General features: G+C 49.4%; 1 protein-coding gene across 1 annotated transcript in view; it reads right to left on the minus strand.

Annotated features, from left to right (window-relative positions):
• DRC4 (dynein regulatory complex subunit 4) overlaps nucleotides 1-20,128 on the minus strand; it is a gene marked incomplete at its 5' end in the record, with an annotated part of 112,314 nt that overhangs the window by 46,444 nt on the left and 45,742 nt on the right. Inside the window, 2 exon segments of the mRNA XM_082271062.1 lie at nucleotides 18,471-18,498; nucleotides 19,851-20,056. Of these exon segments, the coding sequence (XP_082127188.1) occupies nucleotides 18,471-18,498; nucleotides 19,851-20,056 (234 nt within the window).

Consider the following 20,128-nt stretch of genomic DNA (forward strand, 5'->3'; position numbering starts at 1 on the left):
ACTCATAGGTAATGAATGCTTGCTTGAATAAAAACCAGGATGAATTGGAGCCTGACCGGTGCTATGAGACCTTAAGGTGCAGCCCATACAGGTAAATGTCGCCACAGTGGCGTAGCGTGGTTTGTCAGTGCCCGGGGCAAGGTAAGTAATTTGCGCCCCCTACACAAATCTACTAGACCATTACAGAGACCACTAAACAGACCTACCTTATACCTACACTGACATCCCCCATACACTGACACCTACACTGACCCCCCCCTCCCACACTGACACCTTCACTGACAACTACACTGACCCCCCCTCCCACACTGACACCTTCACTGACAACTACACTGACCCCCCCCCCCTCATACACTGACTCCCCCATACACTGACCCATCTACACTGACTCCCCCATACACTGACACCTACACTGACCCCCCATACACTGACCCATCTACACTGACACCCCTACACTCCTACACTGACTCATCTACACTGACTCCCCCATACACTGACCCATCTACACTGACACCCCTACACTGACTCATCTACACTGACTCCCCCATACACTGACCCATCTACACTGACACCCCTACACTGACCCATCTACACTGACCCCCCCATACACTGACACCTACACTGACACCCCTACACTGACCCATCTACACTGACCCCCCTTACACTAACAACTACACTGACCCCCCTTACACTGACAACGTCACTGACCCCCCCCTACACTGACAACTATACTGACCCCCCCCCTACACTGACCCCCCTTCACTGACCACCCCTACATTCCCACATACACGGAGACCTACACTGACAACTGCACTGACCCCCCCCCTACACTGACACATACACTGACTCCCCTACACTGACACATACACTGACCCCCCTTAAACTGACAACTACACTAACCGGCACCCATACACTGACACCTACACTGACCCCCCATACACTGAACCCCCAATACACTGACACCTACACTGACCCCCCCCATACACTGACCCCCCATACACTGACACCTACACTGACCCCCTACACTGACCTCCCCATACACTGACCCCCCCATACACTGACACATACATTGACCCCCCCATACACTGACACCTACACTGACCCCCCATACACTGACACCTACACTGACCCCCCATACACTGACACCTACACTGACCCCCCCCCATACACTGACACATACATTGACCCCCCCCATACACTGACACCTACACTGACCCCCCATACATTGACCCCCCATACACTGACACCTACACTGACCCCCCCCCCATACACTGACACCTACACTGACACCTACACTGACCTCCCCATATACTGACACCTACACTGACCTCCCCATACACTGACACCTACACTGACCCCCCATACACTGACACCTACACTGACCTCCCCATACACTGACACCTACACCGACCCCCCCATACACTGACACCCCCCCATACACTGACCTATCTCCCCCCTCCTATGTCCACTTCCCTGGGCTCCTGGGGCAGGCAGCACATCACTCACCTATTTCTGTGTCCAGACACTGGGGACTTGAGGAGGCGATCCGGAGCGGAAGAGAGACACAGCGTGTCAGCAGCAGCAGCCAGCGTGGAGGCAGCTGGTCCAGACAGCAGGGAGAGACTCCAAGAGCGGTGCTGCACATGCACCGAGCCGCCGGCTGCCATCTTCACCCACGACCAGCCCCGCCCCGCCCCCTGGCCGCACATGACACCTTCAGCGTCCACCGCTGCTCGTCCTGCACAGTAAAGGAGCCAAGTGCAGGAAAGAGCAGCCGGGCCGCCGGACAGGGCATTGTCACAATAAAGGGATGCGGGACACTATGATCTTGCAGATGGCGGGCGTGGGATGCGCCTCCCTAAATATTGAGCCCGGTGCCAGTGGCCCCCTCCGCACCCCCCACGCTACGCCACTGTGTTGCCAAGATGGTTAATGGGTAATACGTCTCCTAAAATCGGAACAGCTGGAGTCCAATTGGCTGAACAGTCAGCCGATTGACATGGATTGACAAAACCATACAATGCTGGATTGAAGGGAAAAAAAGAAAGAAACTAGAAGCATGCTTTTCTTCTGGTGATCAAAGTTTTTATCCATAAGCTTTAAAAGAATGCAATTGGCTCATGCAATGATGCCATTCACATTCTAGGCACTGTGAACAGATATATAAAAGTAAAAAAATAAGATTAAATAGCTGCAGGACTGGAAAAATCTAATTCTAGGTATTTTCATAAAAATTCTTAATACAGAAATATTGCTTCTGGGTGGGGTTTTAATTAAAGGAGGGAATATGACTTCCGGTTCCGGCGCCGTATGGAGAGGGAGTGAGCGCAGCGGCTCCGACGAACCCCGCTTACAAAACCCGCTTACACCGCTCGCTGACGGCCCTCATCGCCCCATCTAGTGCCGGTGAGTCTCCTTGCATCACCCTGCATCGATGGACCGGTTCGTTGTCCACGGAGCCTCCGGCAATCCGGCCGTGCTGCCTCCTGATCCGCAGCTCCAGGCCGCTCCCCAGCCCTCAGGCAATATGGCCGCCGCACCTGTAGTGGATGGCGCGGATCCACAGCACTCAGCTCTCCCGCCGCAACTAGCTGCTGACCCTCAGTACCAGCTCATGGCACGAGCGGTGGCTGCCATACTCACCCCCACCATCACTGAGGCGGTGGAACGGGCGGTGACTGCGGGGATCACCCAGCTGAGGAAGGAGCTGGGTGACCAAGCCAAACGACTGACGGAGGTGGAATCCAGAGTCTCCGACCTGGAAGAGGAGATCCAATCCACTTTTGCCAACGAAACTAAGACTGCACAAACCCAGCAGTACTTACTGGAGAAAATCGATGACCTTGAGAACAGGTCTCGTAGGAACAATTTACGTGTCATTGGTCTGCCGGAATCATTTAATGCGGGTCACCTTCCTGACATTTGCTCCAATCGTATCCCCCAAGCTCTTGGTCTTCCAGCCCCATGCACTGTTGAACGAGCACACCGCTTGGGAGCGCCCTCCAATGATCGTAAGACCCCACGACCTGTCATTGTCCGCTACTTGAACTATGCTGACAGGCTATCCATACTCCGCTCCTTCAAGAATGCCAAGTCATTGGTCCTGGATGGCAATAAGTTGTTATTATTCGCGGACTATTCTCAAGAAGTGGCACGTCGTCGCAAAGCATTTCAACCAGCTTGTAATGCCTTGTTCCAAAAAGGCCTAAAGTTTACCCTAGCATATCCAGCCACACTTAGGTTCACGGATCAGTTTGGCGAAACAAAAGCCTTCTCCCTTCCGGAAGATGCCACGGAATACATACAAACCCACCTTCATCTTTCGATGGATACATTACCCCCTGCGGCATCGTCTGCTTCGCCCCCTCATAGAGATCTTCGCAGTCCCCGCAAGGTGCCTCCTAAGAGGGGTCGCTTCTCCTCCAACTCCTCACACAGAGACAGACGCCGCTGACTTTCCCTTTTGTTTCTACTTGCTAAGCAATGTTAGCCTGTCTCTGTAGCAGTGAGCTGTCCTACTGCTTACACCAAGCCAATCTATACTCCTGGATCCACTGTTTTACTGGCTTTCTGACTCTCCTTTTAGCCCTCTGATGCGCCTCACTTGAGTGCATATATGATGACCTCTGCTTACTTGCCAATGTTACGGTAGAAATTGTTTATAATGCTTTACCTGTTATCCCCCTACCCACAGCCTTACCGATGTACTGATGCCTCCCCGTCACCCCCAGCGGGATGCCATGCCTGGCGAATGATCTGCATTATTCTCTGCAGCACGTCTCATCTCACCTCAGAGCGAGCGGGCCCAGCCACTACTCGGTAACGCTGTCGGAGGTATGTTTCCATACGGAAAAAAGCGAAGTCCGCATTCCTTATGATACGTTGCACTGCTTTATTTGTTTTTTTGTATGTCTCGTCCCTTCCCTCACTAGCCTGGCTAGAGTGGGAACGGTACGGCCCGTCTCCCCTGGTTATCCCCTTCCTTCATGCCGTCCCTGTGCCTCCCTGCACTTTCCCTGTACTCCCAGTCCGAGTGACCCACGCTTCACTTCCTACTTCACTACCTTTGTGCAAGCTCCTAATCCTCCTGCTGCGCCCACCTTGACTTGCGCATAACCTCGTGGAATGTGAAGGGTTTGCGCTCTCCCAATAAACGCATGGCCATACTGCGGCACTTGCGCAGATTAAACACCGACATAGCTCTCCTCCAAGAGTCACACCTGTCCCAGTCTGACATAGATCGTATGAAAAAGTTATGGGTGGGTCGGGTGTACGGTTCTCCATCCCCCAAGGGTAAAGCTGGTGTACTGATCCTAGTCCACAAGCGGGTCACCATCGACATTTCACAGTTACATTCAGATGACGAGGGTCGACTGCTGATCCTCCAACTGACTCTACACTCTGGATTAGTGATCTTAGCTAATGTCTATGCCCCCACTCCCCCGTCCGTATCCTTTTTCCAGCAGTTGACAGGCCTCCTGGCCCCTCATGTCCACTTACCTCTTCTACTGGGGGGTGACCTAAATGCAGTGATGGACCCCCTCATGGATAGGTCGACTCCCATTCCCAAATCACACCACCCGACGGATGTCGCCCCTTCCCTCCTTGCTAACTTTGCTGACAGTCTCCAGCTTCAAGACCTCTGGCGACTGACATACCCCATTGATAGATCTTATTCCTTCTACTCCTCACCACACAACTCCTTTTCTCGCATCGACTACTTTCTAGGCAATCACCCGAGTCTGCGCATAATGCACTCCCCTGAATTCCACGATATGGTGATCTCCGATCACTCCCCCCTCTCGATAACCCTTTCGATCTCCACCCCACAGCCTTCCTATAAACTTTGGCGCTTCCCCTCATACTTGGCAAATAATGCTGAACTACGTAGCGTACTGGAGGATACATGGCAGGCCTTCCTCTCGGATAATGCCCAACACGCTGACGACCCGGTGTTGCTGTGGGAGACGGGCAAGGCTGTCCTCAGAGGGCGTATCATCGCCTTCGCTTCGTCATACAAAAGGAAAGCGACGGCTGGCTATCTTAAGGCCAGTGCGGCGCTCCAGGCTGCGCACGCTCGTCTCCAGCAGCAACATATACCCCTACACGTAACACAGTGGAAGGAAGCTAAGCAAGATTTTGATAAATGGGCACTGGCTCAGGAACAATTCCATAAGTCGGTACACGATTTACAGTTTCATAAATTTGGAAACAAGTCGGGCAAACTCCTTGCACGTCTCTGCAAAGGTCCGCACACAGTCATACCAATTAAGTCATTGAGGGATCACGCAGGCTCCCTGGTCTCGTCCCCCAAAGACATAAATTTGGTCATGGAAAGATTCTATGCCTCACTGTATGGTAAAGACCCCATAGACGAGACCGAGGCTTCCTCCTTCCTTCGGGAAGTATATCTGCCCACGATCTCTGCTTCCCAACTCTCGCAACTCAATGCACCCATCCACATCTCAGAGGTCCTTGAAGCCATCTCTTCCTTGTCACCTGGCAAAGCCCCTGGCCCTGACGGCTTCTCCTTCGAATTTTTTAAATTAATGACACAGGCCCTATCTCCCTCTTTATTGTCCCTCTTTCAATTTATTTTAGATGGTGGACCCTACATCCCCTCAGGGTCCCAAGCCCACATAAAATTGATCCCTAAACCGGGTAAGGACCCGTCCGAACCTGGGTCGTACCGCCCCATCTCTTTGATCAATCTCGACGCCAAACTACTTTCCAAAATAATAGCCCGCAGACTAGCAACCATAATGCCCACGATCCTCCATCCCTCTCAATCAGGATTTACCAAAGGTCGATCTGCTACAGCCAACATTCGTAAAGTATTAGCCATCTTGTCCCAACAACAGATAAACCCGCATTCGGATATCGCTATACTCACACTTGATGCCGAAAAGGCGTTTGACAACGTCAGCTTTCAATGGTTACACCTAGTCCTCCAAAAATTTGGCTTTGCGGGCCCGTTTTTACACCTCATCACCACCATGTACGCATCACCAACTGCGAAAGTGGTCACCTCAAATGTCTTGTCTGACAACATATCCCTCCACAAGGGTACCCGCCAAGGCTGCCCCCTATCGCCCCTCCTTTTTAACTTGGCTTTAGAGCCCTTATCCCGCTATCTCGCTAACCATGCAAATCTATCCGGAGTCCAGGTTGGCAATATGGAGCTACGCTCGGTACTGTTCGCAGATGATATACTGCTATTCTCTTCCAACCCAGCACAAGATGCGAGAAGGGTGAAATCCATATTTGATAGGTTTAGATTGTGCTCTGGACTCCGCATAAATTATGCCAAGAGTGAGATTTTATCCCTGAAATACACGCACTCACCTCCATGGTCGCAGTCCTCCCCTTTCCCGTTAGCAAAGTCTCACATTAAATATCTGGGGATCCACATTGGCAGGACCCCATCGGCCCTATATCACTTGAATTATACCCCACTCCTCCAGAAAATCACCAAAGAAATTTCCGGGTGGTCCAAGCTCCCCATATCCCTCATTGGGAGATGTCACCTATATAAAATGGTTTCCTTCCCCAAATTGCTCTATGTGATACAGACCCTACCCCTTCTGATAAAACACAAAGATCTGACGACCTTTCACAAATCCCTCACTGCCTTTTTATGGTCCTCTAAGAAACCCCGCATTGCCTTGCACAAATTATACCCCCCGAGAATCAGAGGCGGCATGAACCTTCCCGACATCAGGTTATATAATCTGTGTAGTCTCGTTAGGGTAGGTCTAGACTGGATTCATGGCACCTCCACTGTCTCCAACTTTTCGCTGGAATCACAAATTGCACAACCATTCGACCTTAGCGCTATCTTACATTGCAAGCTGGGTGACTTACCTGTGCATTTAAGACAACATGTCCTGCTCAGAGACACTGGGGCTGCGTGGAAGGAAGTACGCAAGAAACTTGGTTGTCCTAAGTTTTTATCTAGGTGTCTACACATTGGAGGCCATCCTGCTCTCTTCCACCTCAACCTGGAACGGATCTACTCTACTTGGGCACACCGTGGCCTGAAATTTCTTCACCAACTCTATGACCCTGTTTCTGGATCTCCACTTTCCTTCTCTACCCTCCAATCTTCTTTTGGAATACCCGCTACTCAATACCTCTACGTGCACCAGCTCCATAGCTTTGTCAACTCCCTTTGCTCTAAACCGTTTGTACGTTTTACCCTTAATCCTCTGGAATCTTTGAACCTGGAACCCCCCTTGAAGCTATCACAGATATACCGACCGCTTCAGTTTGCATTGGAAACCAAGGCCAAGGACTACCTATCTTCTTCTTGGGACAAAGCCTTATCGCTCAAGGCCACAAAACCTCTTCTGTTAGCTGGATTTAACACCACTTGCACCTATATCTGCAATGCCTTTTGGAGAGAGCAACAACTCAAAATATTGCACCATGCCTATTCCCCCTTCTCCTCCTCCCGACTCGATTCCCCTTACCAAGCATGTTCCTGGTGTTTGTCCCCTCGCCCCACACTGCTACACAAGCTATGGTCATGCCCTCACATCTCTAAGTTTTGGGACCAAGTGGAACACATGACCCTTAGGGTCACATCCCTCCGACCTTCCAGAGACCCTCTCCCCCTTTTATTCGGATACTTGGAGGGGACACCCAAGACCGTTGCAGAGATGAACTCCCGACAACGGGCGACCATTCTCTGTAAACACAAACCCTGGCTAGTCACCTGCTACATGGTATCCAGGAGGGTCTTACTCCGCCATTGGGTGTCTCCCACGCCTCCCCGAGTGGGAGAAGTCAGGTCGGACCTTACTGCTCTCCTTCAAAGGGAATACCTGGACTTGGTCCTCAGCAAAACCGTCCCTGATAGGTTTTGGAGAAAATGGTCTGCGTACATGGAATTACACCCTACTCATCTCCCACGCAGCCCGAATGGAACTTCCCCTGATGCCACAGCTGGGAGGCTATCCTTCCCCCCACCACATTCCACCCACCTCTAATCATCCCCTCAAAAGCGCTCCAGTCTTGTCCAGATATTAGAGTCACTACTCAGCTTGCATCCAATGTCTACAATTTTAGATGTGTGTCTATAATTCAGATGTGTACTGAATGATTTAGCTTTATTATTCGGCTGCTCCTCTTCTCGCTCTCTGCACACTTGGCCCTCCTAATCTCTCTCTTCCTGCCTCCCTACTCCTCCTCCCCTTCCCCCCTCCCCTATCTTTACCTACCCTCTTGCTCCCAATATTCCTATTCAAATCCCATTCTCCACATCGTGGGGGGGCGCAGCACCTCTGACGATCTGATACCAGAAAGAGATGCCCCAGTGCATCCTTGCAAATACCCTACCCCCCCCCCCCCCCTCACGACCCACTTTTCATGGTTAATACATACCTATTCCATAATGCTTTACGGAACGTCAGAGACACCTGATGGTTTTGTTACGTTTGTTTGACTTTTTGAGTTTCTGTAACTGCATGATGTTTTGTGCACAGTTGTTAACTTTTGAAATACGAATAAAAAAATTTTCTTAAAAAAAAAAAAAGGAGGGAATATTTCCTGCCTTGAAAGGAAGGGATCCTAATTAATGGCATGCAGCTTAATCTTGGTATAAATACGAAGGGATATAGGATGAGTCATCTATGGGGACAAAAACCCCAGCGCTAAATTGTGTCCAAGAGAAAATGGTAGGAAACTAGAAAATGATGTAGGAACGCTTACCTGATATCAGAGTGGACAGCAGTAAAATTAAGAGGTATGTGGATCACCAAGCTCCCGATGGCAGGCTGTGCAATTGGCCGCCAGTGGGGGCTTGGTATAAATAGTACCTGTACAGGTGCACTTGATTGCATGGATTGGCTACGGCTGGCGTCCGCCGTGGGCTCCCTGGATCGTAGGTGCCGGGCCCGCCCTCATTGGAGACGCACGCAGAGACGCGTAACGTCATGAAAGCGCGTCCGGCCACCTGCGTTCCACCGGAACGAAGGGGATGCTCTGTCCGCGTCACACGCAGGCGGAGCAAGCACAAGATGCGAGGTGGACAGATCTGGAGGAGGTGTCAGCAGGAAAAAACCCTGCAACATGCAAGGCGCCCAGTAGGCGCCTCCTACCATTCCGGGCTGACCGGAAAGGAAAAACGTATGCACAGACTGTAGGTCTGTGACGGAACAGCTCTGTTGGTTCGGTAGGGTCAGTGTTTGTGAAAAAAGTTATGCAAAAAGATGATTTGTCCGCAAAGGCTATTAATTAGAATACTAATCAAGAGGCCCAATGCATGATATGGGTAGATGAACAGTAGACATGTATACAATATTTTAACAACTTTTGCATCAGGATCAACTTTGCAGCGGTCAGGACACCAATACCTGTTGAATAGTGTATAGTGAAATAGCATATATTAGGGGGAAAAAAACATAACATGTAGAAACAGGTCCAACCAATAGGGGGGAAGGAAAGACAAATGGATCTCCATTTGTTCTATCTTTTCATGCCCCCTGAATTAAACCCTCCAAAAAGGGTTTGAAGGAGACTGCCTCGTTGTAGCCAGGGAAGTCCCAACTTCCTTGTGTGTTCATTCAATTGCTTTAGGGAAGGAGGTATATGACTCTAACATGTCACATCCTCATATAAAGTCCCAATTTCCCCCCCCCCCCCTTCTTTTAGTAACTACAGGGGTAGCAGGGGTTGCAATTGCAATCAGACCCCATGCTCCTGGGGCCTGTGCGGCTCCCCTGTACACCTGGATAGGAGGGGCGGTGGTGGGGGCAGCATGTAGAGAAATCACGGTCCTCCTTTTTCTTCTTGTAGCTGCAGGAGGAAATTGGAGGAGATTGGTTCCTCTGTATGCTGCCCCCACCACTCCTCCTATCCAGTTCACTTGTGTTCTGCTGTCTCTGGGCCCCTGTGTGCACCCCAGACCCCCCCCCCCCCTCACTGTGCTCCCTCACCTTTCCTGCCGGCTGCAGGGGATGTGTCACAATAGAGAACCAGGAAGGGGTCGGTAAATATGTAATTTACCAGCTCCTTCCTTTTCTGAATGGACAGAGTCATAGTCAGTCACATTGTAAATAAATAAAATGATAAAAAATAATTCAATTAAAATACCAAAAAATAAAAAATACTGACACCAGTGGGTGAACTTCCAGCATTGCAAAGGTCATACTTGCGACCGGTCCCTGGCATTCCACCACCGTGGGGAGGCCGCAAGATGTCAGGAAGGGGGCCCACTGCAGAACTTGTGAAAGGGTCCTGCTGCGGGACCGTAATAAAGGGCTCCGCAGCGAGAGTAAAGGGCCCCAGGATCAGTGGGAAGAGCCCCAGGCCTGAAGGGAAGGGCCTTGGCCAGGGGTCCCTTCATGGTCATCCGTCGGGGCCCTGAAGGTTCTAGTTATGCCTCTGGTTCTGTCAATCATTTGTCATATTGTACTTTCATACTTTAAGGCCTAAGTTTACATAAAATGACGGTCACTTTACCAAAAAACAAAAAAACTCCAAGCTGACCGGTATGAATATCCAGCACTTAGGAGGTTCCTGTACTGAGATGCAGCACTTTTCCATCCCCCGCTCTGCCCATTCGTCTGCCCTGACATTACTCCATACTGTTGAATTTGCCCATCCTGTTTTAACCCTCTACATTCCTATACACAACAATGAGCGTAGCGCTTTTCACACGCTTTTTAAACTGAAATCGTTTTTCCAAAGTGCGATGTTTCAAATACAAAGCAAAAGTATGCAAATTGCATAAATTTCACATCCAATAAAGTGCTATGTACAAATAAAATAACCAAACTTTCACAACGTGCATCATCCAATGAAAACAATTCTACAACATGCTTTTTCTATATGAAAATGCAATAAATTGTGCAAGATAAGATAAAGTTCTGTGTACTCAGTCCAATGCTATGTGATATAAATCTTCACAGAAATCCACTTCCAGTGAATCCCTAGTGTCCACTCTACCACCGCAGAATAGTGTTTGGTGACATCACTGCCCCGCCCACATGACGTGTTGCGTCCAATAGGGACTTTCCTAAATGGTAGGAGGTACATCTTAAAATTTAAAACTAGGAAGAAGACGCACCAGCGTAGTGTATTATTGTACAGGACTTTAATAAATAATAGTAAAACTCTCCATTATACTCACAAGGAGAGAATATTCACAGGCAAAAACACAAAGCAACACCAGACATGTGCCAGTCCAATAGGCACAGCTGACGTGTTTCGAGGGACTTGCCCTCTTTCTGTCAGGGTTACCTTATCTGAGGCCGAGGTGCTGAGAGGGCTCCCCTTGCGGCTCAGTGCGGCACACCCCTGGAGATGGTACAAAGGGTGTGGCGCCCCAAGTGGCACGGGTTACCAGCTGTAGGCAGGTAGGTAGAACCAGAGCAATCCGAGAGCGAACTGGAACAGGCTGGAATCGCAGCAGGGTATGAGTCTTCAAGGCTCTGAAGCAGCCGGGCTACCTTGTGCCAAGGAATAGTCTCTAGTAGCGGAAACCGTGGTACAAGCCGAGGTCATGCACAGGAGACAACCAGAATAGCCGAGGTCTTGAAGCAAGCCGGGGTCATACACGGTAGGTAACGGAAGCAAGGTCAGTGGGAGAAGCCAAGGGTCAAACCAGGAGCAGGAGATCAAGCAGAATCAGGAACAAGACAAGTCACAACAGGAAATCCAAACAGGAAGCTGAGAGATAATCCAGCAATGAGTCTGATCCTATGGCCACCTTTTATAGGCCATTTCCCTGACAGGCCAGCAGAGGGCTGTGTCAGTTGAGTCAGGAGCGTCCATTTCTATTACTGGCAATGTTGCCAGTTCTCCTATGGCCATTTCCCTGACAGTGCCCCCCCCCCCCCAGGGGGCAGCCTCCGGATGCCCAGACGGGCCAGACTCTCTGAGTGTCTGTTGTGGAACTCCCGGATCAGTCTAGGAGCGTGTACATTATTTGCAGGCTCCCAGGAATTTTCCTCTGCAGAATACCCCTTCCACTTGATGAGGTACTGGGTTTGTCCATTATGGCCTCCACTTCATACTCCGCTTCACCTTCCACCAGGACTGGAGGAGGGGGTAATTCATCCCTACCAGAAAAAGGGCTGCGTACAACTGGTTTTAGCAGAGATACATGAAATACTGGGTGAATTTTGTAGGAGTTGGGTAAAACCAGTTCGAAAGCCACAGGGTTGACCTCCCTTTTGATCTCAAAGGGTCCAACGAATCTTGGACCCAGTTTCCGGGATGGGCAGGAAAGTTTAAGATTAGCTGAGGAGAGCCACACTTTGTCCCCTTTTTTAAAGGTAGGTTTGTTTCTTTTTGTCATAGAACCTCTTGTAATCCGTTTGTGCTTTCTGGACGGCCTCCTGAAGGAATAAGTAGTTTGTCTGAATAGGACTGCAGGGACAGATGCTTCCGGAAGGGTATTGGGCAAAAAGGAGGGATGGAACCCATAATTCGCCCAAAATGGGGACTGGTTAGTGGCGGCATGTACCGAATTATTGTATGCAAACTCCGCACATGGGAGAAGGGATATCCAGTCATTTTGGGCAAAAGTACAGAAACAACGAAGATACTGTTCTAGAGTCTGGTTTGTTCTTTCTGTCTGGCCATTGCTTTGGGGATGGTAAGCGGAAGAAAGACATATTTTAATGGACAAGGTCTTACAAAGATCCTTCCAGAATCTGGAGGTGAACTGTACTCCTTTATCGGAAACAATATTATCCGGAAGCCCATGTAGTCTGATTACTTCCTTGATGAATATTGCTGTTTCTGGGGCTGATGGAGTGCCGGTCATGGGCAGGAAGTGGGCCATTTTGGTCAGACGATCCACTACCACCAAGATGGTAGTAAAACCCCCAGAGGAAGGTAAGTCAACAATAAAGTCCAATGAGATCATCTTCCAGGGTTGCTCAGGGATGGGTAGAGGCCTTAACAGACCCCAGGACTTGGTGTTGGACCCCTTGTTGCGCTGACAGACAACGCAGGAGCTAACATAAGACTGGCAATCCTTCCTTAAACTGGGCCACCAGAAGGAGCGTTGGATAAGCTCAAGGGTCTTTCGTACACCAAAATGTCCGACCAGCTGATGGTCATGGAAAGTCTTTAGAACTTGGAGCCTGACTGGTTGGGGAACGAAAACTTTGTCCTGGTGCCAAAGGAACCCATCTCGACTCTCCAAGGGGGGTATTTCTGTGTCAGCGTACTGGGTGGATGCCTGTTTAATTGAGGATTTTAATTCTGGCTGGATCAGGAAAAAATGTTGTGCTGACAGAATGGTACTTGGTTCCACAGACTCGGGGGCATTAGGGAACATTCGGGAGAGGGCGTCTGCTTTCCCGTTCTTGGAGCCTGGTCGGTAAGTTATGTGGAAATTAAATCTTGAGAAAAATAAAGCCCACCGGGCCTGTCGCGGTCTCAGACGTTTAGCGGCCCTCAGGTATTCTAAATTTTTATGATCCGTGAAGTTCATAATTGGGTGGGCGGCACCTTCCAATAAATATCTCCACTCCTCCAAGGCAGTTTTAATGGGCAACAGTTCTCGGTCACCCACGTCGTAATTTCTCTCTGAGGGGCTCATCTTTTGAGAGGTGGAGTAGGGCCTTAGGTCCTTGGCGCTGAGACAAGATGGCTCCTGTGGCTATTTCTGAGGCGTCTACCTCTAACACAAAGGGTAAAGCCGGATCTGGGTGCTGTAAGACTGGTACAGAGGTGAACAGTCCTTTGAGTTTGTCAAATGCTGCCTGAGCTTCTGGGGACCATTTGAATCTGGTCTGCTGGCGAGTCAACTGCGTAATCGGTGAAATGATAGCAGAAAAGTCTTTTACAAATCTTCGGTAAAAATTAGCAAATCCTATGAATCGTTGAACACCCTTCTTGTCTGAAGGGGCTGGCCATTCAAGGATAGCTTTCACCTTTTGTGGGTCCATTGCGATTCCCTTGATAGAGATGATAAGACCCAGGAATTGGATGGAAGTATTTTCAAATTCGCACTTTTCTGCTTTAATGTATAAACCGTGCTTCCTCAGAGTCGCAAGGACTTTTTTCACGTGAGCTCTGTGGAGATCCAGGGTAGCAGAGAAGATGAGGATGTCATCTAGGTAAACGATTACGAAATAGTCCAGAAATTCGACAACGGACACAAAACAAAAACAGAACACAGCAAAACACATAGTAAGTGAACAGTCTCTGAGCCAACACAGCTCACCCTACCATCCCCCTTGGTCCCCATAAAATGCAGGGGGGGTCGGGGGCGGTCTATACCCAAAACACAACTAGAGAGTAGAAAAAAGTAAGGGCAGCGCTAAAGGCCAACCCCTAGAGCATGTCACAGTCCAGCCAAAAAAGAAAAGGTGGCAAGTGGTAAAAAGAAAAAACAAAAAAAGGGGGGGTGCGCAGGGAAGGGAAACGTAACCAGGTAAAAAAGGAAATAGGCACTGTAGGGGGGGGAGAGCTCCTGGACAGTGGGCATCCATCACGATGAGGCGGGTAACAGTTCCGCAGCACACAGCAGGGTCAGGAAGGAGGGGGGTGGCAATGGGGGGCAAGGGACACAGAAAAAAAAGAGGGTTCAAAAACAGGTCCGTGTGAGGGACCCCCACGCCCCGACACCCGGAGCAGGCAAGGAAGGAGGATAACCAGGGATGGGAGGAACAGGACACCGATACCTGCGGCAACCAAGTCAGTGATGGAGCAGCCAGGGACAGAAGGGGAGATCAACGAGCGTCCAGCCAGGAAGCCGCCTCACCCGTCTTCAAAGAACCGGTCTTCAAAGGACCGTGCCCGATCACCATCGATGACACGCAGCTTGCTGGGGTAGAGGAGACTGTACTTCAGGCCCTTATCCCGCAGACGCCTCCGGATGTCAGTGAAGAGCCGGCGTCGGCGTTGTACCTCAGGAGAGTATTTAGGGAACAGGATCTTCGCATTCTCGAAGCGGAGGTCTTGTTTAGCACGGGCCGCAGCCAGCAAGCGATCCCGGTCTCTATAGTTCAACAGCCGGAGGAGGAAAGGCCGGGGCGGTGCGCCAGGGATCGGAGGGACCGGGGCACCCTGTGGGCCCTCTCCACGACTAAGGTAGGCGGCATTTCAGGCAAGTCCAGCAGGGAAGGGAGGAAGGACTCTGCGAACTCAGCAGGCTTATTCCCCTCGGCCGATCCGGCAGGCCTAGGATCCGAATAATATTCCGCCTGAGCCTATTTTCAGTGTCGATAGCCCGGTCTTGCAACGCCCTGACCTGAATCTGGAGGGCATGTAGGTCCCGCGAGTCGGCGCGGGTGGAATCCTCCAGGTGAGAGATGTGGTCCTCCGCCTCTGACATCCGGGCCCAGAATTTATCGAGGTCGTGCCTGATGAGGCTGACATCTGTGGCCAAATAGTCCATCTTGGCTGTCAGGGTATCCTTGCAGGCCTTGATAGCTTCGAGGATATCGGATGGAGATGGGCTGGAAGGCCCTCCCGAATCCCCCTCCATCTGGGTGCCCGCCGAGATGATGGAAGGAGGCCGCGTGTCCAAGATGGCCACCGTGGGACCCGTAGGCCGTGGAGTACTTCCGGAGGATTTGGCGGATCGGAGCTTCCCCGGGGAAAGCGGAGGAGCCCGCGAGGTGCCCCCTGTCTTCTTGGACCCCAGGGTGAGGATGAAAGTGGAGCAACGTAGACAGATGAATACCGATGGGATCAGAAGGATAAGGTAAGGAGCGGAGCTCAAGCCCAGTGCGTCCTCTCAGCTTCACATCGCAGCCACCACCCCCTGAATTTCAAATTAACTTTAGCAATAAAGTGAGCGTATATAAATAAATATTGCATATTGACATCTGTGATTCTGTTTGGATGTTTAATTTTGAAAGCATAAAAGGTTTAGTATATAGAGATAAACCTATGCGCTACCAAATCGAGAGAAGGAGACGGAAATGAGGAGGAAGCAGAGGAAGGTCAATGGAGCACCAGAAATCTGCAGCTAATTCTGTAGTGTCACCAGAACACTCTTCATAGGGCACTTTTTCATTTTTTATATTTTTCTTTGTTTTTTTGGCTGATCTTTAGATCAGTATATATACGCAACTGATTTCTTCACAGTTGCTCACTTCGCACAGGATACTGAGTTGCAATCGATCCAGCAATTTCTTGGTCACCTTCAGATCACTCAAGCACTTTATTGGTGTTTTTTTTTTTTTTTGTGATACTCAATCTTACACATGAGCACTTTGTTATTTCTTGTTTGAAGATTGATGAAGAATGTATAAGTATTTATTACCATTTAGCATCTTTTATCACCTACTTTTGTACATATATTTATGCTTCACCAATTTTAGAGTATCTGCGCTGATAAAAGGTTTAGTGCTGAGCAGTGCGGGGTGTACAAACATGGCCTCCACTGAGCAGTGCGGGGTGTACCAACATGGCCTCCGCTGAGCAGTGCAGGATGTACCAACATGGCCTCTGCTGAGTAGTGCGGGGTGTACCAACATGGCCTCCACTGAGCAGTGCGGGATGTACCAACATGGCCTCCGCTGAGCAGTGCAGGATGTACCAACATGGCCTCTGCTGAGTAGTGCGGGGTGTACCAACATGGCCTCGGTTGAGCAGTGTGGGATTTACCAACATGGCCTCCACTGAGTAGTACAGGTTGTACCAACATGGCCTCCGCTGAGCAGTGTGGGATGTACCAACATGGCCTCTGCTGAGCAGTGCGGGATGTACCAACATGGCGTCCGCTGAGTAGTGTGGGGAGTACCAACATGGCCTCCACTGAGTAGTCTGTGATGTACCAACATGGTCTCAGCTGAGCAGTGCGGGGTGTACCAACATGGCCTCCACTGAGCAGTGTGGGGCGTACCAACATGGCCTCTGCCACCTTCCAACTGCTGGTGTCCAGCTTCTTTCAAAATGTCACATCAAAACAGCCTCACAGATGTCAATATACAAAATATTTATTTATAAACGCTTACCTAATTGCTAAAATTACTCTGAAATTGAAGCCGTAGCTGGGTGTAGTAAGATGTCCTCATGGGTGTTCTATCAGAATACTGCTTCCTGTCAGATCATGAAGTGTTTGGAACGCATAACGCTGTGGAACGCATATTGGAACGCATAGCGCAGGAAGTATATTTTGGTCGGAACGTCAATTCCGTTACACAATCTGGCGGGTAGCGGTAATCTGATAGAACACCAGAGCTGGGACCCGATCATGTGATGGGAGTGGCTTCAGAATAGGTAAGTAAAACCAGGTCCAAATGCGATGCGAATTCAGCCATAAAATCTGAAGAGCAGTGTGCTGCGAATCACATACTGTATGTGTGAACCGGGACTAAGAAGCTTAGAATGGAGGTGGGAGTAGATTAGGCTTAGTAAGGGTATTCATACAATTCCACTTTAATGGTATATTCATCAGACCAAAAGGAAGTAAATAGGAGAATTTATGGTTTTCTATGGTTTATACACGGTGTGAAGTGTAAAGGGCCATATTATAGGCTGAACCTTTATTCTGTCACTTCTATCAAGCTGCCCATTTTCTCATGCCAAGTATCCTCTAGGCTCATTTCAGGCAGGGTTTAGGACCAATTGTAGTGCGTTTTACAATATTATGTCATTAAAATAGAAGATGACATAACAGAAGCACAAACCATCACCTCATAGATTAAAGAAGCACCCCACAAAGATTGCCTAAAGAATCTGTACCCCCAACATTTCCTCTTCCTGATATGTGTCTGCTGTATCATGTACTGGTATGAGGAAGTCTCCTGTTCTTTCCCCCCCTCCCCCCGATATGTGTCTGCTGTACCATGTACTGGTATGAAGAAGTCTTTTATCCTCCCCCCTCCTCCGATGTATGTCTGCTGTACCATGTACTGGTATGAAGAAATCTCCTGTTCCCCCCCCCCCCATATGTGTCTGCTGTACCATGTACTGGTATGAGGAAGTCTCCTGAGGAAAAAAGTATTTATAATTTAAATTTTTTTTATATCTATACACAAATGTTTTGCCTTTTATTTCTGATTTAGCCCAGTACGACTTCAGGCACGACATACGACTTACAAATCGTACCTGAAGTAGCATCTAATGTGTTTCTTTGGCAGTGTCCTAATATATACGATTTCGAGTAGTGCGATTTGAGAAGTTTGCCCTCGTTCATGTTGAAGCGATTTGTCATGTGATTTAACAGGTCAAATCGCATAATAAGTCGCAGCTTATTGCTGGCAAAGGCACCGTTCCAATCGGTGTGACGCCGACTTTGCAGCAACGCACCAATTTGCAAAAGTAGTTCCTGCACTATTATTGCCGATTTCGGGTGCGACTACAAAAGACATCTGTGCATAAAGCCTTACAGATGTCTTTCAAGTCGCACCAGAAGTCCCGGCTTTCAAATTGTGCGATGTCAGATGAAGTTGCACGATTTCAAAGCCGTGTTCAGGGTGAATGAGGGCTTCATGTATGACTTGTTCAGGTGTTGAGCACGATTTCACTGCCACCAACTATAATGTGAATCTTACCTGCGTCTATATCAGCACTGTCTGAGGCCTGAAAGAAGGATGTCATACAGAACTATAAATAAATATGACCCCCCCCCCCCACATCTGCATTGGAGAAACCGTTAAGCCAGCTACTGTCACAATCTGATTGCTCAATCTTACAGTAGTTGCGTCCTGGACAACCAATGGTGGCTGCTGTTGCTGACCCTCTTTGAAAATACCAGAAAAGGAGACCTCTGAGAAGGATGTATCATTTCTGGTCAGTAGCTCTATAGAAGCCGCCAATGAAGGAAAAAGGATGGCAGCAATCTCCCAGTGAGTGATGTACCGGAAAATACTGCTCCATGTTACCCTACCTTCAATTTAATACATTTTGTAAAACAACCCAGTTTAAAATAGAAATTAAAGGCAAAACATTTGTGTATAGATAAAAAAAAAAAAAAAAACCCTTTTTTACCCCTTTTAGGATCGCTAGACCTCTGTTCTCATGTTCTCAGCTTCATAAGGCGCTGGGGGAGGAGTATATGGCTATGCCGGGGGGGGGGTAATGCCAGCACAAGTCTCATTATTGGATTAGCATGGTACAGCAGACACATATGGGGGGGGGGGGGGGTGGAGGAAGGAGAGAACAGGAGACTTCCTCGTACCAGTACATGGTACAGCATACACATATTGGGGGTATGGGGGGGGAGGAGAGAACAGGAGACTTCCTCATACCAGTAGATGGTACAGCAGACACATATTGGGGGTATGGGGGGGAGGAGAGAACAGACTTCCTCATACCAGTACATGGTACAGCAGACACATATGGGGGGGGGGAGAACAGGAGACTTCCTCATACCAGTACATGGTACAGCAGGCACATATGGGGGGGAGGGGTGGAGGAGAGAACAGGAGACTTCCTCATACCAGTACATGGTACAGCAGACACATATTGGGGGTATGGGGGGGGGGAGGAGAGAACAGCCTTTCTCATACCAGTGGATGGTACAGCAGACACATATTGGGGGGGGGGGGGAGGAGAGAACAGGAGACTTCCTCATACCAGTAGATGGTACAGCAGGCACATATTGGGGGTATGGGGGGAGGAGAGAACAGACTTCCTCATACCAGTAGATGGTACAGCAGACACATATTAGGGGTATGGGGGGGAGGAGAGAACAGACTTCCTCATACCAGTAGATGGTACAGCAGACACATATTGGGGGTATGGGGGGGAGGAGAGGACAGACTTCCTCATACCAGTAGATGGTACAGCAGACACATATTGTGGAAGGGGGGGGGGGGGGCGATGTTCGGGGGACAGATTCTTTAACAAAAAACCCCTATTATTCTATGTTTCATTTAGATGAAGTGGGCTGCTTTGGTATATAATGGAGTCTATAATTCCTGTCACTTTACCTTAAGTTTGTCGATTAGAGCCTGATTTTGCACTGTGGCGTCTTTATAGTAATTTTTCATGTCACTTAAGGCCTTTTCGTGGTTTTTCATCAGAGTGTTGATTTGCCTGTTCTTCCTCTCCTCCACTTCGTGAATCTCCATCTTCCTGCGCAGATCCAGCTCATCTCGCAGAATGCCCATTTTCTGCTCATATTTTTTTTCCATTTCTGTGAATGGAGTTGGGGAGATTGTGGCGTTAGAGCCAAGTAGATGGAAGGTGTGGCGCCTCATTGTGTGTG

The sequence above is a fragment of the Pelophylax lessonae genome, assembly GCF_965119305.1.
Source record: "Pelophylax lessonae genome assembly, chromosome: 10".
NCBI lineage: Eukaryota > Metazoa > Chordata > Amphibia > Anura > Ranidae > Pelophylax > Pelophylax lessonae.